The following is a 20,822-nucleotide window of genomic DNA, read 5'->3' as shown; positions in this document are numbered from 1 at the left end:
TTTGGCCTAATTTTCATCCCAATACCACACTATGAATTTTATTCTAATTTTTATCGGAATACAGTACTATATACTGTACTATTTTGAACTAATTTTCATCCTAATACTATACACCATTGATTTTGGCCTATTTTTTATTAATACTATACACTATGGATTTTAGTGTACTGTTCGTCCCTATACTATACAGTGAGGATTTTGGTCTAATTTTCATCCTAAATAGTATACACTATCAATTTTTTTGTAATTTTCATTGTAGTACTATACAATATGGATTTTGATCTAATTTTCATCGTAACAGTATACACTATGGATTTTTGCCTAATTTTTAATAATACTATACAAGTTACGCTAAAAGAGAACAACGTTTTGACCGTCCGACGGTCATTTTCAAGTTCAAGATGAGAAGTAAAATATGTGCTTATATGCAATAAAATAATATTTATTAAACAAATAACTTACTCGATCCGCGCGAAGTTTACCTTTTATCATTTTTAGCGTTCCTTTATATTTATCATTCACGCTATTATTTTTTATATTGTTTAGATGTGAATATCTTAGAGCTTTTTAAGTCAGTATCTCATTAGTTTTTTCACAATTGTATATAAGCAGTTATTTTACTTCTCATCTTGAACTTGAAAATGACCGTCAGACGGTCGAAACGTCGTTCTCTTTTAACGTTAACTTTTATAGTTGAATCGATTTCGAAAAAACTTGTTGATTCGTAATACTATACACTATGGATTTTGGGTTGATTTTCATCCTCTCACACTATACACTGAATTTTGGCCTAATTTTCATCCTAATACTATACACTATATGGCGTTTGGCCTAATTTTCATCCTAATACTATACACTATGGATTTTGTTCCAATTTTTATCCTTATACTATACACCATTGTTTTGAATTTTCATCCTAATACTATATAGTATGGTTTTTGGACAAATGATTTTTGGCCTAATTTTCATGCTAATAGTATACACTATGGCTTTTGGCCTAATTTACAACCTGATACTTAAGACTCTAGTTTTCGAGAATATAGACTAAGTTAGTTAAGATATTACTGGCACCATTATTTTTTAAGGCTGTTTCACACATGTGATGCAAATGCAAATGCAAGAGCAAGCGACATTTGCACATCAAACGCAAATTCAAGCTGAAGGAGATACGCGCACATGCATTTTTCAGTATCCCAAGCCCGGGGAGGGGGGGGGGGGAATACTCCCAAAAAAATTGGATAGGGGTGTGTGGCCCGCTTCCCAAAATCCTTACCCTATTTATGACCAAAATCTGCGATTATCCCTACCCTATTTATGACCTGACCAAAAATTTGATACCCTATTTATGACTTGATAGTGTCTGGACAACTTCAGTTCAAAACCCCTGGAGACCAGCGCATGACCAGAGCGCGTGAGAAGCCGTTGCGGCATGTACAGCTTCTTCAAAAAAAAAAAAAATGAATTCAAGACTAGAGTGCCAAAATTGATACCCTATTTATTACCAAAATGGCGGCAAAATGGCTAAAATTGATACCCTATTTATGACCAAAGCGGCTGAAAAACCATACTCTTTGGGACCGCACATACCTATATAGCCCGTCTCCCCCCCCCCCCCCCCCCCCCTCCGATCCCAAGATGGCTGCAGTCTTGTTCCCACAGTCTGCATTATCCTAGACCAGCAGTCGGGAAATGAGGACTCTGGGACTCTGGGATGTCATCTTGGTTTGAACGTTAACCATAGAGGCATGGAATGAGTATTTTTTATCTTTCGTTTGCCTTTGCGTTGCCCCAGTTCACACCTGTGAAATGCAAACGCAAGCGCAAGACCCCAGCGCAAGGAAACCAAAAATTTTCCATTTCTTGCGTTGGCGCTTGCGCTTGCATTTGCATTTGCGTTGTGATAGTTTACACGTGTGTTTGCTTGTGTTGGTGCTTGCATTTGCGTTGCTCGTGTGAACCAGCCCTTTCTCCGATATTTAACACTAACCTTCGAGAGTCCGTTTTGGCTTGTGTTGAAGATCTGCTATCCGGTGAAAATAAAGCGATCGCGGACAAAACAACGCTCTCTCGTACATCCACTTTAATAATCTGATGTTGCAAAATTTTCAGCAGAGTGTTGAACATATGGGTATATTCCTGGAGAGCAACTTTTAAAAATAAAGGCCATTGCTTTCAAACCTTCCGCCATCTTTCCGCCGTCGCGCGTGGGTTCTTCTTGGTCCCAGGGTTCCCTCGATCTAAAAGAGGGTTGGGGCACTCCCGGGGGCCGGGGTATAACCTTCAATAGAATGTTTTTTGTTTGTTTGTTTTTTCCACGCCCTAATCTACCAGTCACTAAACCATCTTGATGTTGAGGTCATCTAAAAGAAATAACAAACTCATTCCAAATGCAACATTCTGCGCTGTACGTTTCATTCGGAAGTTTCTGACTCTTGTAGAACTGGCACTCCAAATGTAATTTTTACCAGCGTTTCCGCTGTTTGCGGGATCGTGAACCCACACAAAATAAAATGTTATCCCCACTCTCACCCCCACCCCACCCCCCCCTCCGCAACATCTCTGCAGCCGAGCTCTCCCCAAGCCCCAATCGCCGCGCCAGTTTAACCTAAATTTTAGCCACTACGGTATCCTATTTTATGACTGAAAATGTTATTGAAGACGATGGAAGATGAAGGTAAGGCCTTGGTTTTTAAAAGTCTACTTCATTTCAAGTAAATATAAGGTTTTTTAATTTCACAAGTTCTGTTTCAGAACACAATGATTATGATATACAATTGCAAGGCTTATGTTTATAATGCAAATGAGAATGTTAATATTTTCTCCCTCCAAGGAAAAACTGTACTTGCAAATTGTTTCCTCACGACAAAATAGAATGGATGTTGTTGAATTTCAACCTAGTTTCGAAGGATGTCTTGGGATCTAAACTGGTGACAAGGGCAAGACCCTGTATCAAGTACATGCGTCCATGAGAAATCTAATTGTCTCACAGACAGCCCAAGCTCGCGTCACTAATTAATCACTAGTGGGACGATGACCCTTGATTGCAGGTGGTATTGGGTTACTTAACCATTGAAAATTTAAACGTATCATAAGACTTTGTATGGGGAATAAAATATTGTTGATTCCGAAGCTTAAATAATGCTAAATAGTTTTTAACTTTCATTCAATAAAATGAATAAAACTGACTCATCTCTGGTCCTCTCAGGTGTATTCTTGTGCCTTTGGGGCTTGTATTTTTACCATTTCGGGTATAATTTCTTCGAAATCACTGTCATTCCCTTCATAAGATGCAGTGATTTCAAAGAATGCCCAAAACGGTAAAATAAGCCCCAAACGCACAAGCATACACCCGAGATGAGTCAGTTTTACTCATTTTATTTATTAAAATTTAGCATATTTATTTAAAATATTTTATTCCCCATACAAAGTCTTATAACGCGTTTAAATTCTCAATGGCTGCCTGTAACCCAATACCACTTGCACTCAAAGGTCATCATCCCACGAGTGATTATTACACACTCTCTTACTAGTGACGCGAGTTCTAGCTCCCTGTGATTGTCTTCAGAATTACAAAATTATTGTTGTGGAATGAAGTGATCTTGTCAGCGTCTTCTCTTATCTATGGTTTTGAATATGTTCACTTTGACTCCTAATTGGTTATACAGATAATACTCACAATTAATATGTTTCACGTTTGTGAACAGTAGGTAAAATGACTTTGAGTATAGTCTGCAAAGCCCGAGGTTGTGGTAAACAGACCTATCTCTGAAACCAATAATGTTAATGAAAATATTGGCCTAGGATGGCTTAGTAAATTATTTAAAAAGCTATTGCCATGACAATAAACAAAAACTTCAAAATCAGTAAATTATTAATTTTGCTTGATTCAGATTTGAATTAGAAAAGTCAATACCAACAATTGTAATCTTTGGTATATGACAAGATAAGAGACCCTGATAATGAGTTGAACAAATTCAAATACACAAACAACAAATCATTAGAGATCCACCAATGTTTAACATTTATTTTAATATTTAACAATGTTTAACGCTAAGTCAAAAGGTTACATTCAGTGAATTTTGCCTAATCACTATGCAACCAAGCAGACTTGAAAATATGGATAAAAAATGCATTCTCAACAGATATCCTATGTGCACCACAGCCAGACACGTAAACCCTAAAAACCACTGATTGGGAAAAATAGGGACCGTGTACCCCCGACCAGTGCTGTGGTGCTACCTTTGGGGTTTTAAGGTTATAATCTAAATGACAAAAATGAAGGATAAATTACAGCACAAAACCAAGGCAAAAAAACAAAAACTTGTATGAAGCTGCGAGTGGCAAGGCTGACTGTAGAATGTCACAATTAGTTTCTCAACTGTCTCTTTTTGCAAATGCGCTAATCATGAGTTTTTGCCACTACACACAGTTCTATGTTCCATGTTGGCAAAATATTAATTTATGTCAATACCAATTATCGCAAATTACATTTTCCATTACCCTATGTCTGTCAAAGTCCAAAAAAAAAACAACAACAACAATTATCAGCTCACTTGTAACTTCTGTATCCCTTCTTGCATTAGTTGGTTATTGCTTGTTGTTAGAGCTTAAACTTAGCATTAATATTATCAGAAAGAATTCAGATGGTCCAAGTCAAGCTGTTTTAAAACACTTTTTTCAATTAATTATAACATTATTCATCATTTTATGTATCTTCAAGCAGATTCAACAATGGGACACAAAAGTCCTTCCATGAATATATTCATTTGGTGTTCTGCTTTTTCTAGTAATTGCATGACTTCATACCGGTTACCCTGACATACCAGTTTTCTCATGTCATCATCCAAAATTCTGGCATGAAAGCATGTAGGAAACTGAGAATCCAGGGTATGATTAATTTTGGTCGCTTCTTTACTACACGCTTTAAACTTAAAGATATAACGGTGCTGTAGGTGAGTGGTCAGCACACTGGACTTTTTGACCTTAAGGTCAATAGCTCAAGTTCTGGTCACAGCCATTGTGTTGTATCCTTAGACAAGGCATTTAAATTCTCTCAGTCCACTCAGGTGTACAAATTGGGTTCTTGTGAGCTGTCAGGGAGAGCTAACAGAATGCTGGGGGTAATCCTGTGTAGGACAATCACTCCCATCCAGTGGGTAGGGGGTGGGGGAGGTTCAATAGTGTTCCTACTTGGAAAACCAAAACCAAATACAAGCCTGATGGACCACAAGGCTCCTGATTGACACTAATGAAACAGACTTGAAAGAAGAGACCTACTTAATATGATGTTGTTAAATTTGACAACTTGAAATCTTTTCCCCACTCGCATCAGTTTGAACATGTAAGAACCTGAGCTCAAGAAAATGCTGGGACTATCTTGGGGTATCATGAATAAAAAATCTATTAACTTATCTTTACATGACCTCATGAATGCAATCCTAGCTGTAGGGGCAATAAAATTATGACCTCATGTTCTTAAGTTGTTCATGGTCCCACACTTCCTTGAGCGACAGGAAAATACATTGCCAGTGAATAATTTTGAATGAATTCCTGGGTGAATCTTTGCCAATTTGCTGCAAATGTGTGCTGAAATTGTGAAGTTAATTTAAATATGATAGTAAGTCTGTTCCAATCTTGTACTTCAGGGGGCCAGCAGCTCACCAGGGTGACAAAATATCTCGAATTTCTTTTGTATAGACTGAAATGAATGTGATCATTACTACTCCCCTCCCCCTGGAAGGATTCAAGTTCATTGTCGACAATAAAACCCTTAACACTTTGTTAGGTTCTCCCAAACAGTTCAAACATGGCCCCATTTATACTCATGAATGGAGAGGAACAATATGGAGGAAATGTTTCTTCTCTGAAATTACACATTACAAGGGCAAAGACCAAGGCTTGATGCAGAGAACTCCTGATCTAAAGTCTTGCTTGCTAACCACTGCAACACCTCACCTGTTACTATTTAGAGTGTACAAATACTGTTTATCTAAAGTAGTCTTAAAGGTAATTTCAATTTGAACATTCCCCTGCTGATCTTCATCTGGGCTGTATCTGTGGGTTATGTGGATGGCAGGTCTCCATGTTGGTACTAGTTTGCTGCAGTTTGAAAGAGTCACTTAGATCCTGACAGAAATGCAAACAATAAAACAAAAACCAAATAAACAAGTTAACAGCTCTGTAAGAAAGACAATGGGATTCTGGGAATTGATTATGTTATAATCACTCCATGAACGGGTATTGGATATAAGATGATAGATACCCAATGGCTATAATCATCTCATATTCAACAAGCGTGAGTGGAGTAATTCTTTCATTTAAAAGAATTAAGAAATATTGCTAGATCTTGCTGATTTCACTTTGCAAGAGCAAATTGTCGCTATTTCTTGGGCATGGTATAATGGCTCATATACCATGGATGGCCACTAAGCCAATCAAATACCTAAAATTGCATTATACAATGATCCAGTTTGTAACAAAATGATTTATTTCGAAACCATCATTCAGTTGTGGAGAGTTGTTTTCAGACATTTCTGCTTGTGCACCACATATCATTAGTTGAAACATGTCATATTGTTGATATGGTTACTGCGCATCAGGTCCACATTTTGCTGGTTTGTGCGCCACTGTATCCAGACCTAAAGGAGCTATGAGGCCTTTTGAATGTTTAATTTATATTTACTCTGCAACTTTACAATAGTAGAGTTTTCCATACCTGACTGTTACTGCATCATTGTTTTGTTTTGTTTTCTTATAGGCAGATCCCCGGTGTCATGATGCTTGGCCACCTGTGATGAAACGAAGAACAAACTTCATGTGAAGCAGAATATCTCATCTGTTACTGAAATAAAACAAAGAAATTGTAAGGATTATTTAAATAGCTTCCACTAATGTATTACTTACAGTTACTATAATTCTGTAATTTAATACCATATTTTCCTTTAATTTACTGACAACAACAACAATTTACTTGTAGCAAAAAATTCAAAAAATCATAATTTAAAAAAAAAAATTATTAATAATTAATCAATTTTGATTTGAACAAGAAAGTTGGTAGCAGGATACCCGAAATAACTATGAGAAGCTACACTTACTAGTCAGGTGCCCCTTAAAGGTTTTTATTTAATTTGTTTCACCAGGTGAAAATAATAAATAAATGAAAAGGTGTGGCAAGTACATACAACTGTGGATTTAAACATTGTTTAGACTGGCAGGTCTTGGATGTGTAATTATTTTAAATTAGCAGTTTTGTTCTCATGTTGTTCGATGTAGAAATGTCCTGATGGTAGAGTGCCTTTAGAAAACCAGTCACAAGAGGTAATATTTAAAAGCAGAGTCAACAACTCCAACAGTCTTTCTTTGGCAAAGGCTGTTTACTGATGGTAAGGAGAAATTAAGGATAGAAGATTCAGAACAGAATGGCAGCAAACTAAAATTACTCAACTCTGTTCCTCAAACAGACACCAGTGCTGTTAATAGTATACACAGTTGGATTGAACCAGGCTTTAAATCTTTAAATCTTTTAGGTCATCCTCAGGACAAGGGTACTTCAAGCTGTGGGAGTGATCAGCAGCTGGTAGAAGGAACTTTTCACTGCTTAACTTGGACCTCAGGAAGTGGATCCCTTTTCTATCGCATAGCAACCAGGGCATCTTGATTTTCCTGTGCTTAAATGCATAAAAATCTCAAGACAGCAAGTATTTTGTGTTTTTGTGCATTAGTGAATGAACAAATTTATCACTTTCAATGACATTCATCAGTAGTTTGCTTCACAATCTAATAGTAGAGTAAATTGAAGCAACAATGAGCAAATTTATAAGTATTTCAAATTAACTAACAGTCCAGTACAGTAATTTGATAAAATTTAATACTTCCTGTGTGGCCTCTGTTCCTCTGTTCCTCTGACTGTTGTTCTTCTGTCCTTTGTTTTTCCCCGTCCTCTGTTGTTCTTCTGTCTTTTGTTTTTCCCTGTCCTCTGTTATTCTTCTGTCTTTCATTTTTCCCTGTCCTCTGTTATTCTTCTGTCCTTTGTTCTTCTCTCTCCTCTGTTATTCTTCTGTCCTTTGTTTTTCCCTGTCCTTTGTTATTCTTCTGTCCTCTGTTCTTCCCTCTCCTCCGTTGTTCTTCTGTCCTTTGTTTTTCCGTGTCCTCTGTTGTTCTTCTGTCCTCTGTTCTTCTCTCTCCTCTGTTATCCTTCTGTCCTTTGCTTTTCCCTGTCCTCTGTTATTCTTCTGTCCTTTGTTTTTCCCTGTCCTCTGTTGTTCTTCTGTCCTCTGGTCTTCCCTCTCCTCCGTTGTTCTTCTGTCCTTTGTTTTTCCCTGTCCTCTGTTATTCTTCTGTCCTCTTTTCTTCTCTCTCCTCTGTTGTTCTTCTGTCCTCTGGTCTTCCCTCTCCTCTGTTATTCTTCTGTCCTTTGTTTTTCCCTGTCCTCTGTTGTTCTTCTGTCCTCTGTTCTTCCCTCTCCTCCGTTGTTCTTCTGTCCTTTGTTTTTCCGTGTCCTCTGTTATTCTTCTGTCCTCTTTTCTTCTCTCTCCTCTGTTATTCTTCTGTCCTTTGTTTTACCCTGTCCTCTGTTATCCTTCTGTCCTTTGCTTTTCCCTGTCCTCTGTTATTCTTCTGTCCTTTGTTTTTCCCTGTCCTCTGTTATCCTTCTGTCCTTTGCTTTTCCCTGTCCTCTGTTATTCTTCTGTCCTTTGTTTTTCCCTGTCCTCTGTTATTCTTCTGTCCTTTGTTCTTCTCTCTCCTCTGTTATTCTTCTGTCCTTTGTTTTTCCCTGTCCTTTGTTATTCTTCTGTCCTCTGTTCTTCCCTCTCCTCCATTGTTCTTCTGTCCTTTGTTTTTCCGTGTCCTCTGTTGTTCTTCTGTCCTCTGTTCTTCTCTCTCCTCTGTTATCCTTCTGTCCTTTGCTTTTCCCTGTCCTCTGTTATTCTTCTGTCCTTTGTTTTTCCCTGTCCTCTGTTGTTCTTCTGTCCTCTGGTCTTCCCTCTCCTCCGTTGTTCTTCTGTCCTTTGTTTTTCCCTGTCCTCTGTTATTCTTCTGTCCTCTTTTCTTCTCTCTCCTCTGTTGTTCTTCTGTCCTCTGGTCTTCCCTCTCCTCTGTTATTCTTCTGTCCTTTGTTTTTCCCTGTCCTCTGTTGTTCTTCTGTCCTCTGTTCTTCCCTCTCCTCCGTTGTTCTTCTGTCCTTTGTTTTTCCGTGTCCTCTGTTATTCTTCTGTCCTCTTTTCTTCTCTCTCCTCTGTTATTCTTCTGTCCTTTGTTTTACCCTGTCCTCTGTTATCCTTCTGTCCTTTGCTTTTCCCTGTCCTCTGTTATTCTTCTGTCCTTTGTTTTTCCCTGTCCTCTGTTATCCTTCTGTCCTTTGTTTTTCCCTCTCCTCTGTTGTTCTTCTGTCCTTTGTTTTTCCCTGTCCTCTGTTATTCTTCTGTCCTCTTTTCTTCTCTCTCCTCTGTTATTCTTCTGTCCTCTGTTCTTCCCTCTCCTCCGTTGTTCTTCTGTCCTTTGTTTTTCCGTGTCCTCTGTTGTTCTTCTGTCCTCTGTTCTTCTCTCTCCTCTGTTATCCTTCTGTCCTTTGTTTTTCCCTCTCCTCTGTTGTTCTTCTGTCCTCTGGTCTTCCCTCTCCTCTGTTATTCTTCTGTCCTTTGTTTTTCCCTCTCCTCTGTTATTCTTCTGTCCTTTGTTTTCTCCTGTCCTCTGTTGTTCTTCTGTCCTCTGTTCTTCCCTCTCCTCCGTTGTTCTTCTGTCCTTTGCTTTTCCGTGTCCTCTGTTATTCTTCTGTCCTCTTTTCTTCTCTCTCCTCTGTTATTCTTCTGTCCTTTGTTTTACCCTGTCCTCTGTTATCCTTCTGTCCTTTGCTTTTCCCTGTCCTCTGTTATTCTTCTGTCCTTTGTTTTTCCCTGACCTCTGTTGTTCTTCTGTCCTCTGGTCTTCCCTCTCCTCCGTTGTTCTTCTGTCCTTTGTTTTTCCCTGTCCTCTGTTATTCTTCTGTCCTCTTTTCTTCTCTCTCCTCTGTTGTTCTTCTGTCCTCTGGTCTTCCCTCTCCTCTGTTATTCTTCTGTCCTTTGTTTTTCCCTGTCCTCTGTTGTTCTTCTGTCCTCTGTTCTTCCCTCTCCTCCGTTGTTCTTCTGTCCTTTGTTTTTCCGTGTCCTCTGTTATTCTTCTGTCCTCTTTTCTTCTCTCTCCTCTGTTATTCTTCTGTCCTTTGTTTTACCCTGTCCTCTGTTATCCTTCTGTCCTTTGCTTTTCCCTGTCCTCTGTTATTCTTCTGTCCTTTGTTTTTCCCTGTCCTCTGTTATCCTTCTGTCCTTTGTTTTTCCCTCTCCTCTGTTGTTCTTCTGTCCTTTGTTTTTCCCTGTCCTCTGTTATTCTTCTGTCCTCTTTTCTTCTCTCTCCTCTGTTATTCTTCTGTCCTCTGTTCTTCCCTCTCCTCCGTTGTTCTTCTGTCCTTTGTTTTTCCGTGTCCTCTGTTGTTCTTCTGTCCTCTGTTCTTCTCTCTCCTCTGTTATCCTTCTGTCCTTTGTTTTTCCCTCTCCTCTGTTGTTCTTCTGTCCTCTGGTCTTCCCTCTCCTCTGTTATTCTTCTGTCCTTTGTTTTTCCCTCTCCTCTGTTATTCTTCTGTCCTTTGTTTTCTCCTGTCCTCTGTTGTTCTTCTGTCCTCTGTTCTTCCCTCTCCTCCGTTGTTCTTCTGTCCTTTGTTTTTCCGTGTCCTCTGTTATTCTTCTGTCCTCTTTTCTTCTCTCTCCTCTGTTATTCTTCTGTCCTTTGTTTTACCCTGTCCTCTGTTATCCTTCTGTCCTTTGTTTTTCCCTGACCTCTGTTGTTCTTCTGTCCTCTGGTCTTCTCTCGCCTCTGTTATTCTTCTCTCTTTTGTTTTTCCCTATCCTCTGGTATTCTTCTGTCCTTTGTTTTTCCCTGTCCTCTGTTATTCTTCTGTCCTTTGTTTTCCCTGTCCTCTGTTATTCTTCTGTCCTCTGTTCTTCTCTCTCCACTGTTATTCTTCTGTCCTTTGTTTTTCCCTGTCCTCTGTTATTCTTCTGTCCTTTGTTTTTCCCTGTCCTCTGTTATTCTTCTGTTCTCTGTTCTTCTCTCTCCTCTGTTATTCTTCTGTCCTCTGTTCTTCTCTCTTCTCTGTTATTCTTCTGTCCTTTGTTTTTCCCTGCAGTCCTCTGTGATTCTTCTGTCCTTTGTCCTTTGTTTTTCCCTGTCCTCTGTTATTCTTCTGTGCTTTGTTTTTCCCTGTCCACTGTTATTCTTCTGTCCTCTGTTCCTCTCTCTCCTCTGTTATTCTTCTGTCCTCTGTTCTTCTCCCTCCTCTGTTATTCTTCTGTCCTTAGTTTTCCCTGGCCTCTCTTATTCTTCTGTCCTCTGTTCTTCTCTCTCCTGTGTTATTCTTCTGTCCTTTGTTTTTCCTTGTCCTCTGTTATTCTTCTGTCCTTTGTTTTTCCCTGTCCTCTGTTATTCTTTCTGTCCTTTGTTTTTCCCTGTCCTCTGTTATTCTTTTGTCCACTGTTCTACTCTCTCCTCTGTTGTTCTTCTGTCCTTTGTTTTTCCGTGTCCTCTGTTGTTCTTCTGTCCTCTGTTCTTCTCTCTCTTCTGTTATTCTTCTTTCCTCTTTTCTTCTGTCTTCTCTGTTATTCTTCTGTGCTTTGTTTTTCCCTGTCCTCTGTTATTCTTCTGTCCTCAGTTCTTCTCTCTCCTATGTTATTCTTCTGTCCTCTGTTCTCTCTCCTGTTATTCTTCTGTCCTTTGTTTTCTCCTGTCCTCTGTTATTCTTCTGTCCTCTGTTCTTCTCTCTCCTCTGTTATTCTTCTGTTCTTTGTTTTTCCCTGTCCTCTGTTATTCTTCTGTCCTTGTTTTTCCCTGTCCTCTGTTAGTCTTCAGTCCTTTGTTTTTCCCTGTTTTCTGTTATTCTTCTGTCCTCTGTTCTTCTCTCTCCTCTGTTCAGTGTTTTTCTGTCCTCTGTTCTTCTCTCTCCTCTGTTATTCTTCTGTCCTCTGTTCTTCTCTCTCCTCTGTTATTCTTCTGTCCTCTGTTCTTCTCTCTCCTGTTATTCTTCTGTCCTTTGTTTTCCCCTGTCCTCTGTTATTCTTCTGTCCTCTTTTCTTCTCTCTCCTCTGTTATTTTTCTGTCCTCTGTTCTTCTCTCTCCTGTTGTTTTTCTGTCCTTTGTTTTCCCCTGCCCTCTGTTATTCTTCTGTCCTCTGTTCTTCTCTCTCCTCTGTTATTCTTCTGTCCTTTGTTTTTCCCTGTCCTCTGTTATTCTTCTGTCCTTTGTTTTTCCCTCTCCTCTGTTATTCTTCTGTCCTTTGTTTTTCCCTGTCCTCTGTTATTCTTCTGTCCTTTGTTTTTCTCTCTCCACTGTTGTTCTTCTGTCCTTTGTTTTTCCCTCTCCTCTGTTGTTCTTCCCTGTCCTCTGTTATTCTTCTCTGTCCTCTATTCTTCTTCTTATCCTCTGTTATTCTTTTCTGTCCTTTGTTCTTTTTTACCCTTTGATTCCCTTCCTGCCTTTCATATGTTCACTTATTTCCACTGTTCCTTGTGTCGATTTCTTCCTGATAGTGTCATTAAGAGGAAGCCAAAGAGGAAAGAGAAAATTCGGCAAAATGTCTCCAGCAACTCCCAGGTCAAGTCAAGGACCAAGTCCAAGCACCAAGTCTTATTGTCTTGGGTGCCTAGTAAGTTCTCACTTGTAGAAGTTCAGGAAATTCAAAGGCAGGAACTGTCCTAGAAGTGGAGGCTAAAGAATCATTTTTCTGGGGGAAATTTAGGATGTAAATGATGTCCAAAGCAACCACATGACACAGTGGACTGCCACACTCTCTGTAAACAATAAGCCAGCTAGCAATGGAGTGTAATTTAACCTTGACAGTGGTGGTGATCGACATCACAGTGATTCCATATAATACCATCCTTAAACTGGAATCTCAGACAAAGCTGAAATCCCTTAACAAAGTACTGTTGGGTCCATGCAGGTATAAAATGGACAGTAGGAGTGTTCACAGCTCACCTTACCAGAATTCTCAACTCTGAAAGAAAACATCTCTGTTGTGGAGAGTCTAACACAACCATGTCTCAGTAGAGATGCTCCATTAAACCTGAAGCTCATCAGTAGTGTGCAAACTAACCAGTGATGAATACAACAAGTGTAATGCAGGGTGAGACGAAAATGAAAAGATAAGGTTGCCCTTCGGGCAAGCTGTTACTTGAGATTACTAGCCCGAAGGTCTGAGGAGCTAGCCCGAAATTAAATTTTTTATAAAGAATAATTAGATTTATTCAATTATGCAAAATACAAGTAATGATGCCAAGCATAGATATAAACTTATTCTTCATATATTTTGATTTCGCTTTGTAAGACCAGAAATTTTTTATAAATTGCAAATGACTGCTTCAGAGTAAAATTTCATTCAAACATGGGCGAAATAATAAAGGAAAAATAACCTCTGCACTCGAATGGGTTCGTTTCTTCGATGTTTACATTTTACCACGTCGACTGCGAAAAATACTATAAATTTATGGAAATCACAACACAGTTATTTTTGTGAATGTCATGAACGTTGCGATCGGTCAATTAAACTACCACTGTAATCTGAAGTCTGTCGAAATTTGATGGAGTAAATTCTCTTCAAAGCTCGTCAAGCTGACAAACTCTTCCACACCTGGCGCCGTTAGCATGCGATAAAAAATAAAAACAAACACGCAACTCGATTACAGCGCTAGGTCTCCTAGCTTTACTTCAAGCGAGTTTTTTCTTGTTTTTTGTTTATTTTAAACGAAGTGGGCCTTTTTTGTTTTAATAATGAATTGGCAGCATTAAAATAGAAACAAGAATCCGGATTTGGATTTTCCCAACAAAACGCACCTAAAATTCCGAGAAAATCCACTGAACCGTGACTTGGCTGGAATTTAACTAGACTGATTGTCTCGCACTGCACGCTGTCAGTCGGCAAATATTGTCATTTCAAAAAATATATTTCGGGCGCTTATGTGAACAGAAAAAGTCATGACGTTATTTACGGACGCAGCTAAAATGCGGCGCAAGACGTTGTCATGCTACGATAATTTGGCCTCATAACGTTGTCCTTTTCCCTCAGGAGCTTTCTGCTATACAATTTTTGGTATAAAAGCTCAATTTATCATCATCAGAAGGGAGGAACCATTATGGTGGTGCTTGCCCGTCGGGCAAGCTGCGATAAGAAAACGCTAGCCCGACAAGTCATTCCACTAGCCCCGGGCTATCGGACAGCACTTTCGTCGCGCCCTGGTAATGTCTGATTCACCAAACCTGTTCACAGGCCTTTAAAAGATGGAGGAAGAGAACAACATCAAGTTGAAAGGTGAAACGAATCATTATGCACTCACAGTCCCACCATAAGTACCTATGCCACAACTACGCAAATTTGAAATCAAAAGAAATTATGCTAGAAAGTGGAGTGGTTTCTGTCGGTAGTAGACAAGCCACCTGAAGATTGTTACCCCCATGCAGATCTATATGGGAAAGTTAGGGACTGTGTGTTGACCTCACATTGCATAATCAGTATTTTCAATGTGAGAACCTCTCTACAATCCGTTGATGTTACCCTGGGAAAGCATGCTGGAGACAAATTCTGGTTTTTGGTAGATAAAGTTGTCAGAAAACTCAAGACAACTTACCACCTTCATTGCACCCTGCAGTACAGTCAATATTACTTCAATGTTCTTCCATATGGAATTAGCTCAAGGAGTGAAAAGTTCCAGAAGTGCATGAGTAGGTTCATTAAGGGACTTGAAGAGTTAATGAGTGCAATGTTGATGACATGCTCAAGCATGGCCCCACTTAAGAGCAACAGTAGGTTGAAAGTAGTGTTAGAGAGCCTATCCAGGTGTTACGCTAAACATACTGTACACAAGTGCACTTTCAGTGTCACTAAGTTCTTAGAACCACCTTGTAAATCACACAGCACCATGCATGGAGGACACTCACAGAAGGTTGCAGTCATGGTCAACCTACCAACACCTAAGACCATTTGTGAGTTCTGTGTATTCTTAGGCATGGTGAACTACATGCCTGGGCAAGTTCGCAGAGCATCCAGCTGATTGACATGACAAGACCAAACCCATTTGAGATCTGATGCAGAAAAACAGACAGTGGGTCTTGGGACCACCCCAACAGCAACATATTAAGCCTTTCAAGAATTTAATCAAATCATCAGTCCTATAGCTCTCTACAACCCAACAGAGAAACAAAGATCCCTGCTGATATGTTCTAGTTTGGACTGTGGTGTTCTGCTGCAAATTAGCAAGATGACCAGAGCTGAAGACCACAGTAGTGTTTATATCCAGAGCACTGACTCCCTCTGAATGCAGGTACACACAAGTCAAGAGGCAAGCCCTTGCCTTGATCTGGGTGTCTGGGTGTGGGTGTGATGTTCCCCCAAGAAAACAGCATCAGAATGCAACTCATGTGATTCTACTTGAAAGCGGTGAACCATGTTCCTGTATATTGCAGACACACTGTCCAAAATGCAACTAGCAATCCTGGCAAGACAAGTATGATTCCTGAAGCAGAAATAAACATCTATTTTCAGTTGATAGTATATTTGACTCTCTACTTGTGTCAGATATTAAACTGATTAGAGAATCCCAGGACGATTGAAGACCCTTATTAAGAGTTGCTGTACAGAAGGCTGATAAAGTTCCACCTTTCACAGTGCCATTTATAAAGCCTTAATAATGGCCAGAGAGAGGAGAGCTCAACATAGTCCATGGAGTATTGTTGAACTAGTCAATCATTGTCCCATCTGGTATGAGGTTGCAAGTCCTTGAGAAGTTTCAGTCTTCAAGTACAAGATATGGTGGACAGTTGCAAGGTCTGAACCAAACACCTACAGCAGAGGGTGTAACCACTTATTCTGACACCCTTTCCAGCATGTCCATGGCAAACAATCACAACTGATTTGTTTGAGCTTGACAACCAGCTCAGCTGTTGAATAGTAGCAAACTACTTCTCCTGCTTTGTGGAGGTATAATGCAGAAAACAACCAAATTGAATTCTTCAGAAGTTTTCAGAGTGCTGAAGGAAATCTTTACAAGCCATGGGATGCTAGAGGGGGTCAAATTTATTTAGTGACAAAGTGGGCCACAAACTGCCTCAGCAGAATTTACTCATTTTACAAACATGTGGGGCTTCAAGTACACAACGAGTAGCCCCCATTTCCCTCAATCAAATAGTGAAGTAGAACAAGCAGAGAAAAACACCAAATCACTCCTCAAGAAAGAAAAAGGGAGTGTTAGCATACAGTTCCCACCACAAACATGGGGATACTCAGCAGTTGATGAGTTACTCATGGGAAGAACAATCTGAACCACGATCCCAACTTTCCACACCAGGCTCAACTTTAATCGGCAAGACAGAAATCTTCCATAAAAACCAGTGCAAGACAGCTGGTATGTGTATTTATCAACACTGAAGATGCCACCATTAAGGTCACCAAACTGTAATATAAGAGTTTGTAAAGCATTAAAATTTGATCGAAAATTACAACAATATTCCCTTGAGAACCGACAAAAATTAAAGTAAAGTCTAAGAAAGCTCACCTGGTAATTGTTTTGCTGTGTTTCCATGGTTCCTCAGAGCTGCTGAAAGCTGTTTAGAGCAGTCTATCTCTCAGTGGCTGGTCCATGTGCAGCACTGTACTATGCAAATGAGAAGGTTGGAAAACTTGAAGTCCAATTTCACCCGTCATTTGAGGAGAGCACTTCAAAAACCTCACTTAAATTTACTTGGAACTCAAGCACATGCTATACCTGCTTTACTGTACACCAAGAAGGATGATGTGCTTTCCTTTCTCAGCAACCCATTCTCGGAGAAGTTCATTTATTGAGACACAAGCCTTTGTTAAAAACAAAGTTCAATTAAAATCGGGCACCATTTTTGCCGCAGATAAGCTCTGTCACTGGAATGTCATGACAAGCTCACAGTCAAACTTAGGCACGAGCACTAAAATTTGCCTGACCGGGGGAATCCATGTGAAACCTTTGGTTCGCATCAAAGGCTAGTACACACACCCCCACCTGGGTAAGTGCAGTTTCGTACCAGCTAGCCTTGCATGGCAGAATGGCTTATTAATTTTTTAATGTTTATTATTTAATATTTTATTATTTTAATGTATTATTTTTAATATATTTTTTTAATATTTATTGTTAATTGTTTTTATATGAATTGACTTCACTTGTAATTCGTGATTTTCCAATTTATAAATCTTGTGCAAGGTGTTCAAACTACCCAGCAATGGTGACTGAATTTAATAGTAGGAACAACGTCCATGTCAAGAAAGAAAATGAAACTTTTAGCAAAATGAAAACCAAAATTTGTAATGACCAAAACAATTAATGGCACTTAGCATGTGTGCTAAAAACTTTCAATTGGTACACATCTTTGCTGTTTTCAACAAAACAACAATGTGAACATCCAAATTCAAGGTTTGTGGAGAATTAAGTCACACAGGATATATAATTATATAGCCCGTACACCCTGTATAAGATTTATGAGTTGAAAAATCGCAAATTAGTTCAAGTAAAGTCAATTCACAAAAGAAAAAATTATAGTAATAATAAAAAATTGAATTCATATTGTTAAGAAACATTTCTTGCCATAATTACGCAATGCAGGGCTGGCTGCTACAAAACTGGACTGGAGGGTGTGTATTTACTTTGTTGCAAGCCATTTAAGGTTTCACCTGGATTCCCCCAGTCAGGAAAATTTTAGTACTCATGTCTAGGTTTGACTGTGAGTTTGTCATGACATTACAGTGATGCAGCTTGTCTGCTGCAAAAATGGCGCCAGATTTGAATTCAACTTTGTTTTCAGCAAAGGCCTGTGTCTCAATAAATGAACTTCCCCAAGAATGAGTTGCTCAGAAAGGACTGCACATCATCGTTCTTGGTATATGGTGAGGCAGGTAAGTGTGTGCTTGAGTTTCAAGCAAATTTTAGCAAGGTTTTTGAAGTGCTTTCCTCAAATAACAGATCAAATTGGACTTCAAGTTTTCCAACCTTCTCATAAACATAGTACAGTGCTGCAGATGGACCAGCCGCTGAGAGGTAACTGCTCAAAACAGCTTTTGGGAGCTCCAAGAAGCCATGAAAACACAACAAAACATACCAGGTTAATAGCTTTCTCAGACTTAACTTTTTAATTTTTGTAGGTTCTTGAGGGAATATTGTTGAATTTTTGATCAAATATTAATGCCATACACAAACTCTTGTACCATGCTTTGGTGACCTGTGATACCACAGGAACAGTCACAAAGCAGAAACACCAAGATCCTAAAGAGAAAAGCACAGTGAGACATTTTCCATGCATCTTGCTCATTGGGAGTGAACTGCTGTTTAGAGAAGAGGATTTTGATGTACCCTAGCTCCAAGAATTTTCTCAGTGTCTTGTTACGTAATGTCTTCATCTTGTAAGGAAATTTCTTCTGAATATGAAAGTAAGGGTGTGGTATTATAAGTATGTAAATTATGATCATCCATGTGAGTCTAGTCCTGAGAAGGACTGTTTGCAGGGGTGACTTTGACTGCTAATACAGTGTTTTATCATCTTCATCAATCTATCTGATAGCCATTGTTCTCTTTCAGGTTGACCACAATGTCAGCAAACTTCTCTAGAGCAAAAGCACCATCGCACCATCTTAATGCACCATCTTAATCTTCTTTAACTTTTCATGGTGACCCTGTACCTGCCTTCCACTTCCTCCATACTTTCTTCTTAGTTGCACTTTGGCTGTCTCATATGCTGCCTCTCTAGCAAGACATCCTTTTAGCCTCAACATCTTAAACTGTGATGAAAGGGAAGGTGAATCTACAAAGCTCAAACATGCAGGCCGGTGTCGTTGGGGAAATTCTTGCTTGTCTCTAACGAATATGTAGATCCAAATTTGCTCAAGTTGTCCATTGACTGCATTACAGGAGACCTCAATCAAGTAGTCAGCCAACCTGTTGTTAGCTCCCACCTGTGTTCCTCTAAGTATGTGATGTGTGTAGCTGTGCTGTCAATCATTACTTCTTTCACTTAATTCTTCCATCTTCACTTTGTTCTTGCTCATGATGACTGACTCTTTTCATTCACACCCAGTACCTGTTTAACTGAATTACTACTGACATTGATTTCTTATGACACAGTAATTTGGAAAAGCAGATTGTTTCAGTAGCTTGTCCGATAGTCCATCACTGTAATTTGGAATAATAGTAGACAATTAAATCAGCTGCTTAACTGACGGTCTGCCACATTAATTTGGAATAACAGTAAACAATAATATTAATTCAGCAGTTTGTCTCGTAATCCATCACGGCACAGTAATATTAATAACAGTTACTGCAAACAATTAAATCAGCAGCTTAGTTGACAGTCCATGCATCACAGTAATTTGGAATAACAGTATAGACTATTAAATCTGCCAGCTTGGTTGATGGTCCATCACAGTAATTTGGAATATACAGTAGACAATTAAATCAGCTGCTGCTTGACTGACAGTCCAGCACAGTAATTTGGAATAACAGTAAACAATTAAATCAGCTGCTTGACTGACAGTCTGTCACAGTAATTTGAAAATAACAGTAAAATAAAATATAATTAAATCAGCTGCTTGACTGATGGTCCATCGCAGTAATTTGGAATAACAGTAGACAATTAATTCAGCAGCTTGACTGACAGTCCATCACAGTAATTTGAAAATAACAGTAAATATAATTAAATCAGCTGCTTGACTGATGGTCCATCGCAGTAATTTGGAATATACAGTAGACAATTAAATCAGCTGCTGCTTGACTGACAGTCCATCACAGTAATTTGGAATAACAGTAAACAATTAAATCAGCTGCTTGACTGACAGTCTGTCACAGTAATTTGAAAATAACAGTAAATATAATTAAATCAGCTGCTTGACTGATGGTCCATCACAGTAATTTGGAATAACAGTAGACAATTAAATCAGCTGCTTGACTGATGGTTCATTGCAGTAATTTGGAATAACAGTAAACAATTAAATCAGCAGCTTGGCTGACAATCCATTGCAGTAATTTGGAATAACAGTAAACTGACATTGCATGTATGATAGTACGTAATTTGGAAGCATGTTGTGATGTGTTGATTGTCACTAATATTAGAGGTCTTAAATAATAGTCCATTGCATAATTGATTCCACTTGTTGAATGATAGTTATTATTTACAAAGCCATTAATTTGGAGCAAGTCAAGACAATTTAATTCTTCTTGTTGAATAAATAAGAGTTAACGACCATTAATATGGAGCAAGTAAAACTAAATCATTTCACATGTCGTTTTCTGGCATTAATTTGGAGCAAGTCAGGACAAATGTTGATTCCACATGTCATTATATAGTGACAGCAATTCATCATTAATTTGGAGCATGTTGTGTTAATTCATTCCACCTGTTGAGTACAGCCTATCATCATTATTTAATGGAACATGTCATGTTAATTTATTCAACGCTTCAAACAACAGCTAATTTGGAGTAGGTCAAGTTAATTGATTTCGCTCTTTTTGTTTGAGTGTCCGATCATCATCATTTGAGACAGTTGATTCCATTGTATGTTTGTAGTGACAAATTAATGCACATTTCAGGTGACTGCTAATCACTTTAATTTTGGTGCAAGTCATACTTACCCTTCAAGTGCCTCATGATCAGGAGATTGCTTTTTTGCACGTCACTGGGGAAGCTAAGTAGGAGTTAAACTGCAAACTAAAAGCATAATACAGGTTAGAATAGAATCTGACATAAGGAAATGGCATTGCTTACCTTCATAACAAGAAGTATCCAAGCCATTG

The 20,822-nt window shown here is 38.9% G+C and overlaps 3 protein-coding genes and 1 long non-coding RNA gene across 4 annotated transcripts in view; 1 reads left to right on the top strand and 3 right to left on the bottom strand.

Annotated features, from left to right (window-relative positions):
• LOC146458025 (eukaryotic peptide chain release factor GTP-binding subunit ERF3A-like) overlaps positions 1 to 2,217 on the bottom strand; it is an 11,778-nt gene extending 9,561 nt beyond the window's left edge. The window contains exon 1 of the mRNA XM_085091224.1: positions 1,988 to 2,217. The gene's annotated coding sequence lies outside the window, so the exon portion shown is untranslated. The remainder of the gene's footprint in view (positions 1 to 1,987) is intronic.
• Positions 2,218 to 2,588: 371 nt separating this feature from the next.
• Positions 2,589 to 14,260, top strand: LOC146458023 (uncharacterized). Its single transcript, XR_014858340.1, has 3 exons — positions 2,589 to 2,674; positions 6,758 to 6,862; positions 12,555 to 14,260. It is a non-coding gene; the product is annotated as an uncharacterized LOC146458023 (long non-coding RNA).
• On the bottom strand, positions 6,737 to 8,558 carry LOC146458024 (uncharacterized; the record flags this gene model as incomplete). Its single annotated transcript, XM_085091334.1, has 2 exons — positions 6,737 to 6,788; positions 7,445 to 8,558. A coding segment is annotated over one exon (510 nt), but the record flags the coding sequence as incomplete, so codon positions are not given.
• A 5-nt stretch (positions 14,261 to 14,265) lies between the features above and the next one.
• LOC146458022 (uncharacterized) lies at positions 14,266 to 16,872 on the bottom strand. The gene is made up of 3 exons (XM_085091333.1): positions 16,782 to 16,872; positions 16,572 to 16,670; positions 14,266 to 16,469 (listed from the first exon to the last, which is right to left on the bottom strand). Exons 2-3 carry the CDS (start codon positions 16,596 to 16,598, stop codon positions 16,194 to 16,196), a joined length of 303 nt encoding a protein of 100 aa, XP_084947459.1. The 5' UTR covers positions 16,599 to 16,670; positions 16,782 to 16,872; the 3' UTR covers positions 14,266 to 16,193.
• Positions 16,873 to 20,822: the final 3,950 nt, after the last annotated feature.

The sequence above is a fragment of the Pavona decussata genome, unplaced genomic scaffold (genome assembly GCF_977016875.1).
Source record: "Pavona decussata unplaced genomic scaffold, jaPavDecu1.1 SCAFFOLD_234, whole genome shotgun sequence".
In the NCBI taxonomy this organism is placed as follows: domain Eukaryota; kingdom Metazoa; phylum Cnidaria; class Anthozoa; order Scleractinia; family Agariciidae; genus Pavona; species Pavona decussata.
Note: the sequence above shows the minus strand (reverse complement) of the source record. Positions and strands in the feature narration are given on the sequence as shown.

Excerpts from the sequence above, each read along its gene's own strand:
- LOC146458022 (XM_085091333.1), bottom strand. The coding sequence starts at position 16,598 with ATGGAAACACAGCAAAACAATTACCAG. Across the intron at positions 16,470-16,571 it reads CACAGCAAAACAATTACCAG|TTTGGTGACCTTAATGGTGG; the intron begins GTGAGCTTTCTT and ends CTTATATTACAG.